General features: G+C 40.4%; 1 protein-coding gene across 4 annotated transcripts in view; it reads left to right on the top strand.

The window, feature by feature from the left end:
* arhgef28a (Rho guanine nucleotide exchange factor (GEF) 28a) overlaps window positions 1-21,745 on the top strand; it is a 50,017-nt gene that overhangs the window by 4,691 nt on the left and 23,581 nt on the right. For 2 of the 4 annotated variants that reach the window (XM_034123289.1, XM_034123286.1), the window contains exons 3-15: window positions 3,794-3,938; window positions 4,026-4,397; window positions 10,392-10,581; window positions 10,713-10,896; window positions 11,617-11,686; window positions 13,856-13,902; window positions 14,082-14,154; window positions 17,413-17,510; window positions 18,143-18,414; window positions 18,500-18,695; window positions 18,812-18,923; window positions 19,620-19,706; window positions 21,079-21,121. In XM_034123289.1, coding sequence (XP_033979180.1) covers window positions 3,794-3,938; window positions 4,026-4,397; window positions 10,392-10,581; window positions 10,713-10,896; window positions 11,617-11,686; window positions 13,856-13,902; window positions 14,082-14,154; window positions 17,413-17,510; window positions 18,143-18,414; window positions 18,500-18,695; window positions 18,812-18,923; window positions 19,620-19,706; window positions 21,079-21,121 — 1,889 coding nt within the window. The remainder of the gene's footprint in view (window positions 1-3,793; window positions 3,939-4,025; window positions 4,398-10,391; window positions 10,582-10,712; window positions 10,897-11,616; window positions 11,687-13,855; window positions 13,903-14,081; window positions 14,155-17,412; window positions 17,511-18,142; window positions 18,415-18,499; window positions 18,696-18,811; window positions 18,924-19,619; window positions 19,707-21,078; window positions 21,122-21,745) is intronic. The other 2 variants (XM_034123290.1, XM_034123288.1) reach the window with 1 other exon arrangement.

The following is a 21,745-nucleotide window of genomic DNA, read 5'->3' as shown; positions in this document are numbered from 1 at the left end:
GGGGTATCTCTCTGTCATGGTTTATGATTTTGTTCACCTTTAAGTGCTGAGGTGGTTGTGTTTGCCATGCTTTTCACATGTCAAACAAACAAAACCTCACCCTGCCTTTAGATGTTTGAGAAGCCAGTCAATCATAATAGAAGAAAATACTTGAACAAATAGACGTGCTCTCAGTTTTCTCTAATATTGCAGACCTGAAATACATGTAATAATGATTAATGTCAGTAACAGCTTGCACAAACTCCAGGTACTTCTTAGTATTTTTACTGAGTCTGTTCTTGGCAGTCCTATTCTTAAAAATGTTTGCGGCACCACGCCAGCTTTACTGACAGATCTTTCTGATGTGAAGATTAGTTATTAGTATCTCATTTTCACAGCAGATTAAATCCGAGGTATGTGTCCCAGCTGAGTATGAGAACAGGCCTGCAGTACAGTTAAAGCTGTCACCCTCAAGGCTCCAATCAGCTTCCGGTCCATTGAGTTTCTTTAAGCTTAGATGTACGTACTTAATGTGTCACTTCAGCACTGTGTGACGTAGAAATACTTAAAATATTTTCCCTTTGAATTATTCTTATAATTCGAAAAGTCATTACCTGAGATGTCAGCTGGTTGGAACAAAGACTAACTGTTAAAATAAATAATAATATATAGTGACTGTGTGGGGATTTCAACACATTTCATTGACATAACGTAATTTGTGTCCGTTTCTAAACTGAAATACTATGCTGTTAAAATGGCCAATAATTAAAACAAAAAAACAACCTCTGACGTCAGGCTGTTTTCTCACTCAGGTCAGCCTGTTATTGGAGCTGTTTTTGTTGTTGCAGTGTTGTTGCTCCCCTGACGTCACCTGCGTGTTACACTCAGGAGATCACAGCAAAGAGCTCTAAAGCTGATGACTGCTGGAGACGACAGGCAGCAGATCCCACCTTGTTTTTCCCCACTGAAAGGACAATAACATGGGGGTTATAAACACTGGTGGATTTCTAGTGAAAACAAATATTAATATGCACCAGGTATTATGTTATATTATGGTAATCTTGCATATTCTTACTAAAGCATACACGTCCAGACAATAAATACGACAGATTAAACAGTAAAAGACAAATAAAGTACAAAATAACACTCTCATTAACATATATTTATTGAATTACCACCAGACAAAGTGATTGCCTTTTCAGATTGTTATCAAGCTCCTATTGCATATGCGATAGACCTCCTCATGTTCCATAATTTACACATTACATCTGACCTGAGAACTGCCCATATGAGAGGCATGAGGTGAAACTACAAGTTGTTGAATATTTCATTGTTACTGGATCAGCTCATGATCAAGCCCCACAGCAAAGGGCATATCACATCAGTCGTTTTTATTATCACCAGCCTTCCTCCTTCCCTTTTCCCCAAGGCACAGGAGATGAAGTTAGGATCAAGCAAACTCTGTCTGATCAGATTGTACCTGTGTGAACAATATCGTCTGAGGCTGCTGCAGATGGTTGGGACAATAAAGTTGAAACTTCAGCCTCATTGTAGGGGTGGAAACAAAAACAAAAGATATACAAAAATAAACATACACATGTTTCTGTGTTTTTCAACGCATTTAAATCTACTAACTGGAAGACAATTTTCCAAAACATAAAGCAGTGGACATAGACAATTGATAAATCTCCTGGGATATTTTATAATATTACTTGTAATGGGTACAGGACACAAATGTGATGGTTATTTAATATATGTAATGAAATTCTATTTGAGCCTTGTGTCTTGCTAGCCTTGTAAGAAATCAAAAAGGTTGCACAAACCTTAGGCCGACATCTTATCTTTTAGTTTGCTGGAATAATTATCAGCGATATCCTTAACAGTGTAAAGTGGTTGCTAAGTGGTGGTAGTGCTACTAACCACAAAGTGCACGCAGCAAGCTGAGAAACTGGAGGCTGAGTCAGACCTCTTTTATCAGTCTAAACTAACAGCCTGCCAACACAGGAGGTCAGTTTCATTTCTACCTCTGAATCACCGCCGACCGGACTCCAGAACAAACTCTGGAAAGCTCCCAGATGTTTGGGTTAAGGCAAATAAAAAGGAGAGTGACCTAAGTTTGAAAGGCCCAAACTAAAACATAGACTTTTGATATGATTGTTTGGTTAGTCAGGGTGAAGATGGAAGATGGTCTCTATGAGATTGTGCAGTGAAATCTTTCCCCTGTACAGTAATGGTGTTAACAAAAGGCATTTTGAAAATTAGGCCTGTATCTGTGTCCATTAGCAGGCAGCTTACTATCAAGTACAATTATACCGGCAAAAATATTCACAATCCCATCAGTACTCATCTATATTTTATTTTGTGCTAATTAGCAAATGATAGCTTATTATCAGACCAAACATAGTAAACATTATTCCTGCTATAAATGAGCATTTAAGCTAGCCCTGCATGTTAGCGTCCTGACGTTAGCTTTAAGCATGGCTGTGCCCAACAGCCTCACAACCACTCAAGACTCTTCATGTTTCAAAATATAATGATGATTATATTTAATCCACCCACACTCAAAGCTGTAATTATCAGCTGTTTATGCTTCAGTCCCTTTTATTTAGCTGTCCTCACTCTGAAATGTTACAAGAATTAAGAGTCAGTTACGAAGCAACAAATGCTGTTGGCTTGAGAACAAAATATTCCTGGTTGATGTAGGCCCTGTTAAATACATTTAAGCATAATGAATGCCTTAGCCTAAAGTATTAAGAATAAGGACAAATGAAGGATGGTCCAATAAATCAATAGATTAAACCCTAAACTGAGGACAAGAAAAACAGATGATAAGGATAGTGCACAAGCATTGAACTCCAAGTATGTGATCCCTCTTGAACTTCAGTGATACCCTCTTGAAAAGGTCGGCTCTGGAGGGAAAAATAACACTGGGTAGTGAAGTGAATATTGCGTTCTTCCTGTTTGGTAATCTTATTGACATTCACTTTGCTCTGTCAGTGACTAAGAGGCACTTCATATCAGTGAATAATGTGGGTGATGGAGAGAACACTAAGAGAGGAAATTCAGTTGGTCTGTGTTGATCTTCCCCTCTAAAATCTTTTTCGAGGAAATGACTTGTGGGTGTTTTGGGAGTGATGCTGGTCAAAGCAGAGTTCAGATGAGCTCAGTAAAAATAACAAGGTCACTGATGTTACAGAAGTCATGAACCTCATTTTAAGGATGCCGTTCACTCCTATTGTGGGAAAATGACTTGTGTCTCTCTTTCTTCCTTTTTTGGTGGCTGCCCCATATTTGCTCCTTCTATGTTGTGTCAGAGGTTGATAAGAAAATACATTTTTCCTCTAGAGAGAGCAGTTTATGAAAGGCCTTTTACACTATAGGGGCCCTATTACGCTCAATTTGTGCTTTTACTGACATGCCTGAAAGGAGAGCCCGGTCTGCTCTGATTGGTCAGCTGGCCGGCTCTATTGTGATTGGTAAACTGCTTAGGCTAAGGGGTGGGACATTTATATGTCCTATAATGTGTTGGAGCGCTAGCCAATAGAAGCACGAGTGTTACATAGTGATGTCACTATGTTCAGGAAGTAAACAAAGGAGTCCAATGGAGGTGTTTCAAGCAGGGGGGGGGGGGGTGTGTGGGAGAGAAAACTCCCCCTGGAGACAACTTTGGTATTAAAGCCTTTGCAGACCATTTACATGCACAAAAACCAATATAACATACTACAAGAAAGGAAAAAAACCCAAAAGCATAATAGGGCCCCTTTTTAAGTTGTAAAAGCAATTAAATAGTTGGATTTTCTTTTTCTCATTGCAGGGACAAGTGGAGGCCCATGTAAGGTTTCAGGCGAACGCTCCTGAAAATGCAGAGTTTTACATTGTTGTGCAAGGCTCTGATCTCACACATGTGACTGCAGCAAAAAGAGGAGATGATGGGCAGAGCCTTTGCTACACAGTTCCCGGTATGTCCTTCAATCAAACATTTAGTTTTCACTTTTTGGCCTTGTCATTATCTACCCCCTTATCATGATTCTTTCTATCTTCCACAGGCCATGCCCTTGTGGAGGTTGCCTCTGTGACACCCTACTTTTACGCAGAGGACCAAGTCAACCCATGTGAAGGTGAAGCTTCTCTTGGATACATCAGGGATGTTGCCCAGCAGGCTGCAGAGTACCTGAGTGCAAACAGGGAGCAGCTCGGCCCTCACAGCTACCTAGAGGTCCTGAAGAGGTTTTCCACGCAGGCAGCTGACGAGGAGCCCTTCGCTCTGGGGTCAGACAGCGATCAGGAGGATATGCGACTCGGGCAAAGTTCAGCTGATGAAGCTGGTCTCAGGCAGCTGGACGAGAAGATCACACAGGCTCTGGCCAACATGGATTACCCTCAGCAGTGGAAAAACACTGACAGTGAGCCGAGAGAAGGTAATGAAACAGGAGATGAGAGTGTAAGTAACAAGCTGCGATCTTGTGGGTTTTATTTGCCAGAGGTCATTGTTGTAGCCAGTACGAGCCACTGTTGTACTCCTTTCAGGTTTTAATGCCTTCTAAAGCAGAATTGGGTCTGCATATTTTAGTGTATGAAAGAAAGCAAGGGTATATACATGTGGATTTATTTCATGCTCAGAAGATTAAAGTAAGTTGAGCCACACATCCACTCACATCCTGGTTGGTGCTGTGCCTCTTCCTGGGTCATTTGCAGAGATCATATATCAGGGAATCCCCTCTGGTCAGCAGATACAGTATGAGGATTACCAACTATTCAACTGCCAAAGGAGGTTTTTTTTCTTTGTTTTGTTCTATTGTTGCTGGGATGCACATCCTGGAGGTGTTCCTAAAGGCTGGTTCACACAGGTTCAGAAACACATATTTTGTCACTTAACTCCTGTGGTATCCAGCCACAGTTCTTGTCTCACTTGCATAGGGTTTGAGGTCAAATCTGTTATGTATCCAGACTAAAGGAGACTTTTTTTTAAACCTATAGATGCATAGTTCAATTAGATCTACACTCTTCCAAAAGTGGATAAAAAATGACCCATATTGAAATGTTTTTTATTAATAATGAAAATATATCTTCATAGTGTTTCTCAAACTAGTTACCTTTTATTTACACACACATTATTTCATGTGTAATGTTTATAGCCATTTTGATCTTAAAATGATCAAAAGTGCAAATGGTAAACTATTTCTCTAAATTATACAATTTAGATGCTGAACTAGCAAGCTCATTTATCGAGCTATGAAGTAGGGTAGTCCAATTATAATTGCAGAAATACTTTTAACATATATATACCTAGGAAAAGTAAGAGATAATGAAGACAGATCTTAAACATTTCCCCAAAACTTTGTACAACTTTATACTCCTCATAACGTGGAAACATCAAATCAAATCAAATCAAATCACCGTATCTACATAGCCGGATATAGTTGACGTTTTTATTTTTACAATTTGTGTGAATGAACCCTAACAAACAAACAACATAATGCCTTTAGGTCACCGCAGTGCTGTTCTTAGTGCTCAGAGGTTTTAGAAACCCACCATCTTCATCACATGATGTGCAGGACCAGCCAGCTGGCCAGTGTGCTCTGAAGAACACGGAGCAATTACTGCCATTATTCCTCCTCAGCCAGATTAGAGTTGTCTTGCAGACCTCTGTGTCCGTTAAATCCACTCCCACAATCCTCCTCTGCACTGCACTCCCACTGCTCAACACCACTGCTGTGTCAGAGTGCTTTCTTGCATAAAGGCCTCAGAATTAGTTATTTATAATGGTTCATTATTACAAAGCATTTTTTTTAACAAACTGAGGGCCTTACACAAAAAAAGGTATTGATTTAACATGGGTGCATTTTAAGAGATGACATGACCTGTTATCGAAAGGTATAATTGGCTAATACAGCTAATTGCCTTCTTACAATTCCAGTATATAGCCTGGTTAAAAGGCCTCATACAGTCGTAGGCTGTCCTTTCATTAAAGGTAGGGTAGGTAAGAATGGAGAAACCAGCTCGAGTGCGCTAGAATTTGAAAGTACGCAGCCGAAAAAATCTGCCCCTTCCTTCAGACTTCCTTACAGAGCCCCTCCTCCAACACACACAAACGCGCACATGACCAATGAGGGCACGAGATAAGTTTGTGCACGAGATGGAAGGCTGACAGGCAGGTAGGCCATCCAGTTACTTTTAGCCGAGCCGGCTCAGATGATTGGTCGTGCTTTTTACAGCGCTACGGCTTCCACAGATGACATTTTGTTATGGATTTATTGTTAAAGCATTTAATATATTCATTGCTATCGGGATGTTAAGAGCATTCCATGGAATATAACAAAAAAGTGAATTACCTACCCCCACCTTTAAACAGCAGTATGGTATTTGCACATGGCTTGCTTAGAAAAAGCCATTGCACATGCAAAACATGGGCAGGCTGCAAATGCAAAGTAGCTGTCGGCCCATAGTCCCTCTGGGCACTATTTACTGGTGTGTTCGACAATGACATTCTTGTTTGTTGAACTTTGCATGGAGAGCATGATCAGTGTTCACTCCTCTCAGTTGGGTGAAACTGGGTCACAATTAACGGCGCCATTGTGGAGGTGACGGGGAGTTTCAGTTCCCCCCGGGGTTCCCGGCAACACATTGAAAACAGAGAAAATAAGAGTTAAATTATTCTGCACATTTCTTCTGGGTGGGGAAAAAAGGCACCATGGCAACCTTCAGCTCTTACCCGCACTTACAGGGAAGGCGTACAGATAAAATACCTTGAGTCGACTCTAAAGCTGTCTTTCATCCCGTGCTTACAAAACAAAAAGGGTGTATATGGAGGATTTGTGCTGAGCAGTGATCATCAGAAGCGGTTGCCTCCCTGCTGCAGCATGATATCAGCACTTTCATGTTAAAGAGTCATTCAGAGTGAGTGAGGGCTGTTTATACACCTGTATCCTTTGTGTTTATGCATCATTATACTCCGTTGCACACGTGACAGGAGGCAGGATCGGTTGTTTCACAGCAGGTGTTGGCTCAGTGAAATATCCAGTTTTTCTAGATAATATATTATCGATATACTACAGACTTTGCGTGACCCAGAGTTCATTCCTCCATCTGTACGCTTTATTAATGCCAGTGTTGCCCCTACCATTGTCTTTTTAAAAAAAAATTTAATTAAAAAAATATATATATTTAGCACCAAATTGCAACTGAAGTAATCTATCTACGGTCACTTTTCACATTGAACATGTGCTCTTTTATTAAATAAACTAAACGCCTATGTTATTTATCCAATGTATGTGCATGTTTCAGTGTCCACTGCTTTGCGTATTCACATTCTCCCTCCGCTCTGTTTCTGAAGGGCGGGGCTCCTCTCCGCTCCCCCCCCCCCCCCTCCCCCCACACACACACACACACACACACACACACACACACACACACGCGAATACACACACACACACGAATGCACACACTCGCAATCAGAGACAAGAGCGGAGGAGAACAACAAGGTGTAAAAAAGTCAAACAAATCTGCATTATTGCCCCGAGCTCTGCTGTCTGCCTGTTTGTGTCCCCCCCCAGTTTCAAATTCGTTTATTATTATTTTTTAACCTCAAGCCTTTATCAATAAAAAAAAGAAATTCAAATTTTTTTTTTCCAGCAGCATCCTGCCAAGGCAGTAAACCTAGGGGAAACACTGAATGCCATACATGCCGTACATATGCAGCAGAATATCTGTACATCTGAGCACAGTGGAGAAAGCGTGTGTACAAAACCACGCCTTGATCAATCTGAGGGTTGGAGGAAAAGTCTTACTTTATTTATTTAAATCCAATATCAGTCAGGCTCACTGTGTAAACCACAGTGAGCCTGACTGATATTGGATTTCTAAAGCCAATAGTGATATCGATGAGGACTGCAACTAAAACATTTTTTCTTTTTCGATGAATATTTTGTTCTATAAAATGTCAGGAAATTGTAAAAAAAAAAAAAAAAAAACGTCCATCTCAGGTTCTCAAAGGCTAAGGTGAAGAAATGTAGTTTGATATGATATAAAACCGATAACAGCAGGATATCTCTATATCTGAGAATCTGAACTCAGCATTTCCGATGACAGATTATCCAAATACGTGGCTTATATTTTTCTCTACTAATAGAGTAGTCAAATAATCTGATACTGATGTTCAGGGGTTTCCGAAAATGATATATCAACCAAGAAGTTTTTTTTTCTTTTTTACGTAAATGCATAACATAAACAACTAGAGAATGCAATTCCTGAAGAAATTGCTAGTGGGAATGCTTTATGCTGAAAAGCTGACGCTGAATTGCTATGCTGAAATGTAATGTGTAAGAAGACAGTGAAGAATTTAGATTGAAATGATACATGAACACTGGGGGCTTGAATGTGTGATAAGAGAAGAAAATAAAGTAAAAAAGCTTGGAAAAGCAGCAGAATATTTGAAGTGCAAACTATTGAACTAACTTGATGGCGAATGATCTGTCGCCATGCCAACGGTATTTGATGACACCGCATAATACGCTTAGATATGTTGATGGCTGCATCGTTACCAAACCTGTGAAGTTTTGGGCTGTTTGGAGCATTTTCACTGAAGTTATGAGAAAACCGTGTTTCATGGCGAGCATTGTGTTGCCATGGCAACGGCATTTGAATAAATCTCAAAACTGTCCCGTAGATGTCTTCCCGGCTGGACTGTTAGCACACGTGAAGTTTTAGCACTTTTTGACAATTTTCATAGGAGTTATAGCAATATCGTGTTTTATTGCAAGGGCAACAGCTTTTGAGGAAAACTCACTAATGGCACATAGACATGTTGAGGGCTGGACCATTAACTGTCATCTGAAGTCTGGTGGTGTTTTGACCATTTTCATATCAGTTACGATAACATCGTGTTTTTTGGCGAGATCTCAGATTTGGCGTAGAGCTGTTGAGGCATGGACCGGTGATATACAAGCGAAGTTTGGGGACGATCGGACCGTGTCCATTGGAGTTACAGCGACATCGTGTTTCATGGCGAGGGATGCGTTTACATGGAAACGGCATATGATGACACCCCATAATTGACATAGAGCTGTTGAGGGCCGGACCATTAACCATTATCTGAAGTCTGGTGCTGTTTTATGGCGAGGGATGCGTTGCCATAGTAACACCACATTACATAACATCAGATTTGATGTAGAGCTGTGTTAACCATTATCTGAAGTCTGCTGCTCTGAGCATGTCAGTTGGAGTTATGACATCATCGTGTTCCATGACACAGGTGTTTATATTTGAGCTAACGACGTGTCCAGAGATCAAAGGTTTCCATGGTGATGTGCAGTAATCAGTGAGAGGAGAGCATTTGCATTGTTCTGAATGAGAGATAAACCTCTTACATGTGAACGTTTTGTTGAAGAATCGTAACAGATATCAGTGAAATTTCAAAGCGTGAAGCATGTCAAGGAACTTGAGCATCTGAAATGTACTTTTTGTGTACTTTCTGGTTAATAATGTGGCCTTTTTGGCAGATTAACTAAAGGTGTGCGGCTGCTGTGGTGGGGAAATATGAGTCTGAACTTACAATGGGGTTTAATGGAGACATGTTGAAAGTTTTTGTCACTTCATGCCCTCAAGAGGCATTTTGTTTAATTATTTTGCTTAATTATTTTTAATTGTTCAAGCTACGAGATGTTTTCCTACGTTTCTCATGAAAAATTATGTCTCAGGAATGTAGGGTTTGGGAATTATGGCAGGTTTAAAAGAAAATATGAAGGCAAAATTAAATCTGTCCTCCACTCTAGCTGTGACATCACGCACTCTAAAATCGGAAGAAGGCCTCTTTACCAAGGTCTGAACAATGTTTAATATTTCTAGAATCAGATTTAAAAGTTGTTTAACATGAATAATGTCAGAAAGACATTTTAAAGTTGGAATGAGGTTTCTGAGTGAAAGTATGAAGGAACAGTTAGCAGTTGAAGTCGCATGAAGATCTTTCAAGTCTGAAGAGTTTCTCCATTGACTTCAATGTTAAAAATGTGATGAATTATGGGATGTATCTCTGGAATGAGAAAAGTTATAGCCATCGATTCCCGACCTAGCTGAACGTTTTGATGTTTGAACGGAGTTTCTGCAATGTGGAATGTGGGAGAAGAAGAGGTGCAAAATAACCCGGCGGAATAATAAATAATTTCGTGCGTCGAATAACAGATAGTTGGAATGTTGTATCAGTATTCCCACTAAACAAGCTGTACAGTATACTTTTGAAGCTTAATATAGTATGTAATATTAAGCATAATAGTATTTAACACATGGCAACAACCTCACTTAACCAATCCCAAAATACTAATGCAATATATCTTGATTCCTCCAAACATTTCAGGAAAAACAGCAGTTAACGTTATATCTTTGCCAGACTCCCTTTTCATTTTTGTCCCTTTTTCCAGCTGCCGATCTCCATCCCAAAGAGACCCTCCTTCACCTCGCAGTGCGTTTGGGTTTAGTCCATCTCTCCCGTTTCTTAATCCACCAACCGAGAGGTCAGAGGGCGTTGACCTTACCCAATCAGGAGGGAGACACCCCCCTGCAGCTGGCTCAGAGGGACGGACAGCATGCCATGTTCAGGGTGCTTGCAGCGTAAGGCTACTCCTTTTTACAAATTGAATAATCAAGACTTCTGATAAGGCTGAATCATAGGGAAGGCTCCTTTCTGTTCTCAGTAAATGAACTTTACCTCACTTTCTGTCGTCTTGCTCTCTCCTCCTCAGTCCTCCTGCAGGCGGCCCTGCTCCAGGTGTGTGTTGTGTGTGGGCCGACAGCTCCTTCATGCTGAGGTTTTGTCCCGCGACCGACTCCCTGACCCTGACTGTGAGACGTACATCCACCCCCCCCCCTCAGGACGCCATCATCACCCTCCGAGACAAACTGGCAGACCACAGCATCCTCAAACGGGTGAGAGCAAACAACCAGGAACACCTTTATTTAACGTCCTTATTGTATTCCTATCTAATGCACAATATAGAACAGAAAGGGCTGATAAATATTCCCATGGGTCTCTGTTGATGATGTTATGTGTGTTGCTGTCGAGATAAGGCCGTTTGCACAGGTTTTGTTCAGGCTTGTGTAAACAGAAAGCCCTTGACTCCCACACCCTTTAATATACAGTCAGACATGTTGATAAGAGTTGAGCAGGTAACGGTGAACACAACAATGCATAATAAATCAGAGGGCATGAGCGGTGATATGAAAGGACACACAGGTCCACATTGATAGTACAACTTGTACAACTTCCAGTCAACAAGCGGCTGCAGTGACTCTGGTATTGTTTTCTCTATGTGATTCTGTGTTTGTGCGGTTCAGTTGGTGTCTGTGGACAGTTTTGTAACAAGATTGCGTCGCAACCATTTACATGTGTAGTTGAAATCAAAATGAAGGTAAAGTTCAAAGATGGCCTTGTTTCGAACAACGTGGTGTTTCGGTTGGCGTGTATTTCTGTGGACATGTTTTGTGACCTCGATAGCCTCCCCCTCTTTACGCATCAGGTGGGATTTAGCGCTGCAGCTAGTGTGATCCCATTACAGTATGTCTTGTATTCTTTTTTTGCTGTTTTTGGAGATTTGTTTGGGTATATTTTTCTGTTCAATTTTGTTAACATATCTGTTTTTTTTCCAGATCAACATGCTCAAAGCTGACAGTGAGGTAGACAAGACGGGCAAAAAGGAATTCCTTCCTAGTGATGAAGGTAAAGTGGCTTATTTAAATCTAACTCTGTGCTGTATAAAGTATAACATTCCCGTTTACAGTTATTAACTCTAGATTTATTTGCATTCATCTGAAAATCAGGTTATTAAGGACTGTTTGTCACAAGATGCTTTTCACCATATCCTACCTGCATCCAAAGTACAATGCTACTTTAAGAATTTCTACTTTTAGACAAAAAGTACATTGAATATGTACACAATAACACTAATTTAAAGCAAGAACATTTAATCAAGTGTCAGCCTGTGATCATCTGACATGAGGGACAGGTGAGCACAATCCAGATACCTGCTTTGTGTTTGTTCTCCTTTATGTGCCACACGTTAGCTGTCATTATGTTAACTGTGTAACACGAGCTCTGAAAAACAAACGCCCCGGACACAGCCAGACACGTACACCTGAACACAGTCAAAGTCCACAGTGACATTAGACTCAATGATGTAGTTGTGTGTAGTGCTGAAAATATAAGTCATTACTTTAATTTACATACAACTGATTTGAAAAACAAATTAGTATTTTAACTCATTTATGAAGCAGCTTCTAAATGCTGACGGTGTTTGGATTTTTAACTGTTTTCGGTCGGACAAATCATTTGAAGACGTGTGCTTAGGCTTTGGTACATTTTCCCAGACGTCTTGTTTTATTATCAACACTAAATTATTATTTGATTCTGATAAAATAAAAGAATCAACCAATAACCAAGTAATACGCCATGACAGTGTTTTCTTCTTGCAAAAACAGTTTATGATATTTGCTCTCTGTCTGCGTGCATTTGTGGAAAACAATCCCCACAGATTCAGTTGAGCAAACCGTATGGTCATCCATCACTCACAACCTAAAGAGACTAAGAAAACACTCTTGAAAGAGACCATAAAAGGCACACTCTCCTCCTACACGTGTGTTTGTTCTTCCTCAGAGAGTACAGAGAAATCTTGAGCGGCAGATTGTTTTTCTCTTCCTTTGGTGACATGCTTGGGCTGGCTATTAACCGCACAGGAAGATCCTTTAAGACCTTCAGTGGTGGGTAGAGTAAACACAACGGTACTCAAGCAAAACTATTGTTACTTTATAATTATGTTGACTCAAGTAAAAGTACATGTAAAAATAACTATCTGCAAGAATAACAACCATTAAAAACTATTCAAGCAAAGATTAACTTAATTAGATGCTGTGTAATACATAACTTATTGTATTTTTTCAAACAGATCCTCAATAAAAACAAATGAGAAGTGCACAGTAAGTGTCATTCAAGTGCCAAATAGAGAGAGATATGTGCAGGTAATGACTGTTAAACTCTTAAAACCAGAGAAAAATAAATCCTTGCCATTGTGTGTGAGCTAGGGCTGCAAATACCAACTATTCATCAATTAATCTGATGACTGTATTTTCTAGATTAATCTTTCAATTGTTTGGTCTATAAAATGTCCGAAAACAGTGAAAAATGTCCCATGTACCGGATATTAACATTATTCATGGTTATATATATATACCTAAAATGAAGGAGAAGTTGGTAAGGGAAAAAAGTATTTCTGCAAAACAACCACTCTTACGATTGAGATGGTTTAATGAAATTACTCAAGTACAAGTAACATAGTAAATGTAACTCATCACTACCCACCACTGCAAATCTTACATGCTGCATCTTCTTGTCACACACACACACACACACACACACACACACACACACACACACACACACACACACACACACGCACATACACACACACACACACACACACACACACACACACACACACACACACACACACACACACACACACACACACACACACACACACACACACACACACACACACTCTGGGTAGCTCTCTCCTACCTGGTCACTGTTTTTAGTAACCATAGAGATGGCACGTGGCCGTATCGACTCATAAAGCAGAGCAGGAAGTGTACCTCAGTATTGACCTTAACCCTGTCCGACTTCAGCCCAGTCCATTAATCCTCTCCCAATAACAACCTCACGGGGGGGGAGTGTGTGCTCTGTTCCAACATCTCACAAAACATTTTTTAATTCCTGGAAAGTGAAGACACATCCAGAGGAGCTGATGCCGTGCCATGTGCACATTTCTTCTCGGGAGGAGAGCTGTAGCCTGTCGTGAATCAACTTCTGGCTAAACATTTGTATTTTGCCCAGGCATCAGCACGGAGCTCCGAGTGGAGGAGCACACGCTGGTGGACAACGTGAGTATACATGCACATATATATTTGTGAGTCGCTGTAAATGTTTATAGATTTGCCTCTTCAGTTCCTCCTGGTTCTTGCATTTCACTGTGATCGTATCTCTGTTTACTCAAAGTAAACAATACTTGAATTCTCTTAAGAGCCATGCTTCCTCTGTGTGATTTCTGGTTTGTTTAAAGGTATTTGATGAGCAGCTTGTCCTTTCTCTGGATGATGACGACGATGAAGACGAGTACACATCCTCATTATCTGGTAATTCTTCTCTTCTCTGATCTCCTCTTCTCTCCATTTTGCACACATTTTTACTCGAGAGAATTAGTTTTATGTTGTTTTTAAATAAATTCACACAGCACTTTATTACAATATAAAGGGTTTTTCAGAAAGATAAAAAAACGCACTTTATTTGAAGTACCTCTAAATATACAAAATGTGAATAAAGTGTTTTTCCTCTCCTCTCCTCTCTCAATTTATCTACCTCAAGCAACACAATACCAACGTAGCCAAACCCAAAATAGTTTTTCCATTTGAATATTATGGCAATAATACTGGCATCTGGTTTAAATTCATGAAGAGTTTTATCCAGAATACCTGATGTGCTAATGCTAATGTTTTCTTGGAGGAGATTCGTATGTCATTAATCAAACTTTGGTTAAATATTTTGATTTTGCACAGGTATAAGCAAGGAGCTCCATGTGTCTTAAATAATGAATCTGTTACACATAAAAAAGCAACACAACATCATATCTGTGGCTGTACTGAGCAGCAGGGTGTGGGATAATAAGGTGGAGGAGAAGCCCTGACTGGAGCTTTTCTCTGGTGGCGCTTGCACAATATGTAGAGCTCTGTTTTGAATCACATCATAGGAAATCAATACACTAACTGCCTGGCAGACACAGACAGGGATCCACTTCTGGAGAAGGTTAATGAGCAGTTTTGTTTGATTAAACCGACGTATTATCCTCCTGGAGTCTGGCTGCAGGTTGCGTCCACAATGACTCAGCCCAGGAATCTGCCCTGTCACTGGGACAAAAGCAGGAATGGGGTCAGGAACGGAGATGCCCCCCCTCCTAGTCTGGCCTGTCTCCCTGCCGTCCCCTCCCCCGACTCCCCTGGATCGGACAGTGGGGCTCTGTACTTGAATTGAGAGGGGGGAATGTTAACAAGCTCACATTTCGTAGCTTTTTACAAAAGCTGACATTTTAGGTGAGCCACATACATTAACCTTGAGTTCTCTCTTAAACACGCAAGATTGTAGAAGCCCAGCTAAGCGCAAACAGTCACTGGCTTGTAAAAAAACGTTGAGGAGGATGCTCAAATGTTTCAGGTGTTGCCACGGATACTGGGAGTCCTAATTTCCTGTGTGGAAGAATGAAGAGTTTGTTGTAAACTGCTGAATGGAGGCAATAAACTGTGTGTGTGTGTGTGTGTGTGTGTGTGTGTGTGTGTGTGTGTGTGTGTGTGTGTGTGTGTGTGTGTGTGTGTGTGTGTGTGTGTGTGTGTGTGTGTGTGTGTGTGTGTGTGTGTGTGTGTGTTGTGTGGTGTGTGTGTGTGTGTGTGTGTGTGTGTGTGTGTGTGTGTGTGTGTGTGTGTGTGTGTGTGTGTGTGTGTGTGTGTGTGTGTGTGTGTGTGTGTGTGGTGTGTGTGTGTGTGTGTGTGTGTGTGTGTGGTGGTGTGTGTGTGTGTGTGTGTGTGTGTGTGGTGTGTGTGTGTGTGTGTGTGTGTGTGTGTGTGTGTGTGTGTGTGTGTGTGTGTGTGTGTGTGTGTGTGTGTGTGTGTGTGTGTGTGTGTGTGTGTTGGGGGCATGAGGCATTGACCCCAATGTCTTCCACTTAAGCAGGACTACAGATTTTTCAGTATTGCTCAAGGCATCAAACTCCCTGCGGAGCTAAATATTGTTGTTGTCATGACAGCGCCTGACGATGGTTGTGGTATAAAGTTGTCATCCAGAGTTATTGTTTTTTCCAGATCTGTCGAAATGATCGTCTAGTTGCAACAGTTTCAGCTGTTGTTGGAACGTGCCTGTGTGACAATCATTCCACCATCTGAGTCTTCAATCTGTCACCATCCTTTAAATTAAACAGCGGGGAGATTTCTGTGTCTGTGTGTGAAGCTGCATACACTGACAGTTTGATTTGAGCAAATAAAATGGAAGCATGCAGACAGAGACATATACAGAATGTAAGATAAACACAGAGAGTCTGCCTTGTGTGTTTGAGCTGCAGCTAATGTCTTCACTGTGTGAGAGCAGAGAGGAAATGCCTCTGTGATGCTCAGGATTTCCCTTACATTAGTGTGGGCACGGCCGCTCAGACATCAAAGTCTGAGGGGAAAGTGCTCAGAGGGCTTTGAAAATGGCTTCTCATCAAGAGAGGTCATTTTCCACATTGTTATCTTAGAATTACCAGCTCTTGTTAACATGCACTTTAGTCTGCACAAGTATGTAAACTGCACCTATTCTTTACTTATTTATCTGAGTTTCTTACATTTTGAAGGTGCTTTGGCTGTGCTTTATTGTTGGTTTGTACTTTTAACTACATTTTAAACGGAAACATTGTGCTTTTTACTGCACTATACACATTTAAAAGCCTTATTTAGTGTACTTTTTACTCTATAAACACTAAATACAGGAGTCCAGATTTAAAAAATGTGAAGGATAAGTAATTGTCATATCGAAACATTTATAAATATACATTGATTCATAATATTTGATAAATATGTCTTCCTTTATTCCATATCGGCAGGTATTTTTGTGAGATTTTCCATGTTAAGAAAGTAAGACAAAGAGTCTTATATTCTCAGTCTACAAAAAGAGTCCCAAAACCTAACCAAGGTATTAAAATCATGTTATTTTTAATTCAAATGATGGTAGGAGCAATCATACAAACCATAATATTACACGACTGGTCCATGTAAAAAAACAAAACATTTTGTATATGTGAATTGTAGTCATTCCCAGAGTTCCCAATTTAGACATTTGCCCACATCCTGTTTTTATAATTCAATGTATGAATATGAAAGAGAGAGTGATTACTGTTAACCAGACGTGGTCTATGAAGGAGAACAAGGCTCCAGTCCATAATCCATTTCCTAGAAAACGGTCAGTTTGGCAGTAAGGTTGACATGTGCAGGTTTCTATAAAAACAAACCTGTAAAGGTCAGACAGGGAGAAGGTATGCAGTGTCTCATCACATTTTCCTTTCTTTACTCTATCCCTGACATTTAATAGGAGAAAGATCAATACATTATGGCAGAACAGAAGGCTAACTGTTAACAGAAATATATGATGACATGTTTGGTCATTTATTTTCTCTTTTTATGGCATATCTGATGGAGAGTTTTCATTTAAATGGTTGTAATGTATTTTGGTTGTACGGGTTGGAAATCTGGTTAACTCATGGCACATTGAGAGCTGTTTTTTTATATTAAACCAACTGATGTTAGGATGAATAATAGTAATGATAAGTGGCTTCATATAAACTTCACTGAAGATTGTACTGTTTGTTTTCACAGTAAATGGGCATCCCATGCAGAGCCAGTTCAGGCAGCATGCTGCAGACCCTCTACTCTCCATGATGAACAGCAGCGATCGGATCATCACACACTCACAGGTCATACATCACCCTCTCCCTTTAAACACAGATTTATCATTTCAATGGACAGTTAACCCCAAAATAAACTATACTTGTTTGTCCTCATACCTGCAGTGCTATTTTTCAACCTAGATTGTTTTAGTGTGAGTTGCTGACTGTTGGCGGTATCAGCCCTAGAGATGTCTGCCTTTTTCTCAAGTATAATAAAACCAGCTTTTGGTGATAAATTTGCTAAAATGTTTGCATTTGAAAAACTCAACAAATGTCTCTTTCCAGGAATCATGACCTGTTGCTCAAGGTGTTACAGCTGGTGGGTGTAGTTCGGTAGAAAGATAATAGTTCCTACTTTGCTCATAACAAGGTCTGTTGATCATCTTCAGTAACTGGGTCTTGATTCTTGGAAAGAGAACATGCGGGCAATCTACTTTGTTGCCCTTGAGCTGAGTGCTATCCAGTTACATTATATTTGAGAGAAGGCAGACATCCTTTTGGCTTATATTTCCATCACTCTGCTACTCACACAAAAACAATCTAAGTATTGTGGATTTTGGGGTGAGCTGTAGCTGGGAATCTTCCCCTGCTACTTTTATAAAAATACATTTCTGCTTCCTTTTGCACTCTTTAATCCGACTTGTGTATTTTGACTTCAGGATGAAGATTCAGACCTTCAGTACAGCGTCAGCGGAGTGACGAGGGGCAGCACGGGGACGGACAGCGGGTTGTGGGACACGGTGGACTCAGATGATTTCCTTGCAGCCACTGACACTCCTCCGCCCTATTCAGAAGAATTCTTCCTTCCCTCTCTCCCCTGCTCTCCCCCACTCTCCCTCGCTGACCAGGCCCTCGCACGGCTAAAAAGTCCCACCTCCTCTGAGTCGACCAATGAGAGAGAAAGTTCCCCCATGGAAACCTGCGACCTCAGGTATAAAACATTGTAGAACATTTTCTCTAATCAAGAGGCAGTGTTTCAGGTGACTCTGTGTGTAACTGGTCCTTTATTTCTCCAGTCCCAGCCTGGTGGCTCTGGAGCTGGACAGTGAAGAGGACAGCACTGAGCCAAAGTCTCCGCTCTCCCCGCTCCCGTCAGATGTTCAGAAGAGTGAAGAGAAAAGTGAAGAGAAAAGTGAAGCATCTCGCCCCACCCATGACCTCACAGGCACTCGCAGCCAATCTGCCTCCTCAGCATGTGAACCCAGCACTAAGGTAAAATACCATATCAGGCTCTCTCTAACACTCATTTCCCCTTCCCCTCATATCATTCATGACTAGCATTATTTGAAGTCTTATGTTTCTAGGTTTTGAAATACTTTTTTTCACAGGAATTGGGTGACCAGGGGATTCGCCCGCGTTCGTATTCCTACTCTTCCTCCAAAATCAGCTTGCGTCCCGCTCGTTTTGCGCGGGACAACCACACATCAGATATCAGCCCCGGTCAGTAACACACAGTCAGAAATGTACAGTCGTCTAACAAATAACTAACAATGCTCTCATCAACTAACTTTACTTGTGTTGTGTGTCACTAATGGATGGTGCAGAGCTAACTTTTTACATTCCCCAGCTGTTCAATGCAGATAATCACACTACTAATAAAAAGTGCAGTCAACTTCCGTAATAATATTGTGTCATTTTGGGGAAATACACCTATTTGGTTTCTTGCAGACATTTAGATGAGAAGATCAATATCACTTTATTTTTGTTGTCTGTTTAATATGAACAAGGAGAAGAAAGTTAGCTTAGCTTAGCTTATCTTAGCTTAGCATAGGCTGATAAAATATCGGCCTACCAGCACCTGTGAAACTCGCTAATTAAACCTGTTATATATTTATTTTGTTAAATTAATACAAAAACCCAAAATGTTGGTTTATTTTGGAGATTATATGATGCACTATTTCTTAGCCAGGAAAATCGACTCTGACTTACATGAGAGTGATATTGATCTTCATCTCCAACTCTTGTCAAGAAAGCAAATACTTTCCAAGATTTTGAAGTATTCAAAAACACTTTTCAAATCCTCACAGTGAGCCTCCACACATTGATTTTAGAGCTCTCAGTCTGGATTTGACTGTATGCTGTGATATTCTGCTGCTCTGTGGTTGATGTGTGAGCTCTGTCCACTGTGTCCTGTAGATGCCGGGCTCCACAATGTCAGCCACAGCCGATCTCTCCTTCAGGCCCTCTCTCTGTCTAAATCTCTGTCTCTTCTCCACCCTGGTAGTAAGTACTGGACACCTGCAGCCGTCACACTGCGCCAAGGCTCAGCATGCCGCTGTCAGTGTCAGTGCTTATGTGTGTGTGTGTGTGAGTCAAGGTTATTATTGTTAGCTGATTCTGATGATTGAATTAAAGTTTGGAAACAAGGGATTTGATTTGAAGACAGAAACGTTTGCAGTGCAAATATCCCCAGCTCTACAGATATTCATATGTTTTATCTCAATCTTTTTGTTAAGGGGCCCCTAAATTCACTTTTGTGGTTAATTTCCTCGACTCTTATCAATGACATTTCCTAATGCAGGCTGCTGTTTTCACCCAAAAAGTAGACCAACTGTATGCTACCTGCTTTGTACCATTAGAAACACCAACCAGCAAATGGTGGATCAGTGAGCAGCTCAAATGCCAGATTCTGTCTTCAGGAAGTGGTGGAGACCAAATCAGAGCTCAAATGAAAGTGATTGCTGGACTTACATTCATTAGGGGGGCTTTAAACAAGACTCAAATTAATGTAGAGGTTGCTTTGAAACTGCCAAACATGTAAATAAACAACTGTCAGGATTGCCATATAGGCCATAGGTGACAATATTTGTTCTGGGTTTGTTTTCACTGCTCCCAAGTGGCCAAATACAATTTTGCACCTTTTAAAAAGGACTATATTTAAACTGTTGTCTGGTTCAAATATAACTACCTGATCAGCAACATCATTCTGCATTCAAGTTGAGTATAAGATAAGTTAAGGTTAAAAGTTTGAGTACAAAACCGTGGACAATGAAACCACAATTAGATAAAAGTTTGAACAAGAATGGGGATTTTAAGCAATAATCAAAGTCAATTAGAATCATGAAAACATACTAACCTTGGCGTCTGTATGCATGTGTGTTTGCATGTGTGTTTGTGTGTATGACTTCCCTAATCATGAGACAGCCTTATAGTAATCAGAATGGCTGTGGGAGTGCAAGAAGGAATCACATTTGCAGTGATGAGATAAAAAGCCAGCTGATTGCTTTGCAGCCTGGTGAAGGGTCTCTGCGGGGTCTCTGAGGGGTCTGTACTCTGTGTCTGTCTGTGCTGCAGCTTCATATGTAATGTCATATACCCCGATCATCTGTTGTCTTGCATATCGGTTGTGATTTAATTGATTATTATATATATATATATATATATGTATTATTATGCTCTCATATGAAATGCTTCTCTGGCAAGTAAATTAAACTTTTAGAAAATATTCACTCGCTGCAACAGTTTGAGGTTAATAATGATAGTTCTTTGTTTTTTATGATATTGAATGTCATGTGTTCTGTTTTTTTTCCCGGATAACCATCAAACCCTTAAATGTTTTAGTTTGATAACTTCTCATCATTTTTCATGTTCACAGAGCAAAGAGCCTCCAGTATATCAGAGCAGTCACATGACAAAAGGTATTTATTCTTTACTTTACTATTTAATTGAAATCATTTAATTAAATCTTATTATTTATGACTTTATATTCCACGTGCCTTTTTCTCTCTTTTTAGTTTCAGTGTTTCAGTCTTTACAAAATGACTCAGCTTTTCACATTAGCAGGTCTTTAACTCTTAATTAAAATCAAAGATCATTTCATCAAATATGTTATCCCCAGCGTGGGGAGCAACCTATGTTGGTAACCGTGACGACCGGGTTGCTTGGTGACAGTGGGCACTCTTTTGTCCTTGTGGAGCAGAGGCTTTACGATTTCTAGTGACGTACAGCACAGATATCAGCGTGACCCTGAGCGGCTTCCTGCTTTGTTATTGAAATGCACAATGCTCTTGTTTTTTCCTCCATGGCTGTCTTGCCTCAGACATGATCAGCTGCATCAAGGATGTCCCAATTCAAAATGAGTGTACTGTATACTACAATGCACAGGCAAATGACGGTTTATGATTTGAACAATTGTATAAAATGTAAGTGTACAAGTGACAGTGCTGCTTTATATGGTTGTTGTCAGACCAAAGAGGGTTGGCACTAACATAACATAGGATTTCCTCCTCTTGTTTTCCGACTGATCTCACCATCTTTACTAT

Source organism: Trematomus bernacchii, unplaced genomic scaffold (assembly GCF_902827165.1).
Source record: "Trematomus bernacchii unplaced genomic scaffold, fTreBer1.1, whole genome shotgun sequence".
Taxonomy (NCBI): Eukaryota; Metazoa; Chordata; class Actinopteri; order Perciformes; family Nototheniidae; genus Trematomus; species Trematomus bernacchii.
The sequence above is the reverse complement of the archived record's forward strand: the minus strand, read 5'-3'. Positions and strand labels throughout refer to the sequence as shown.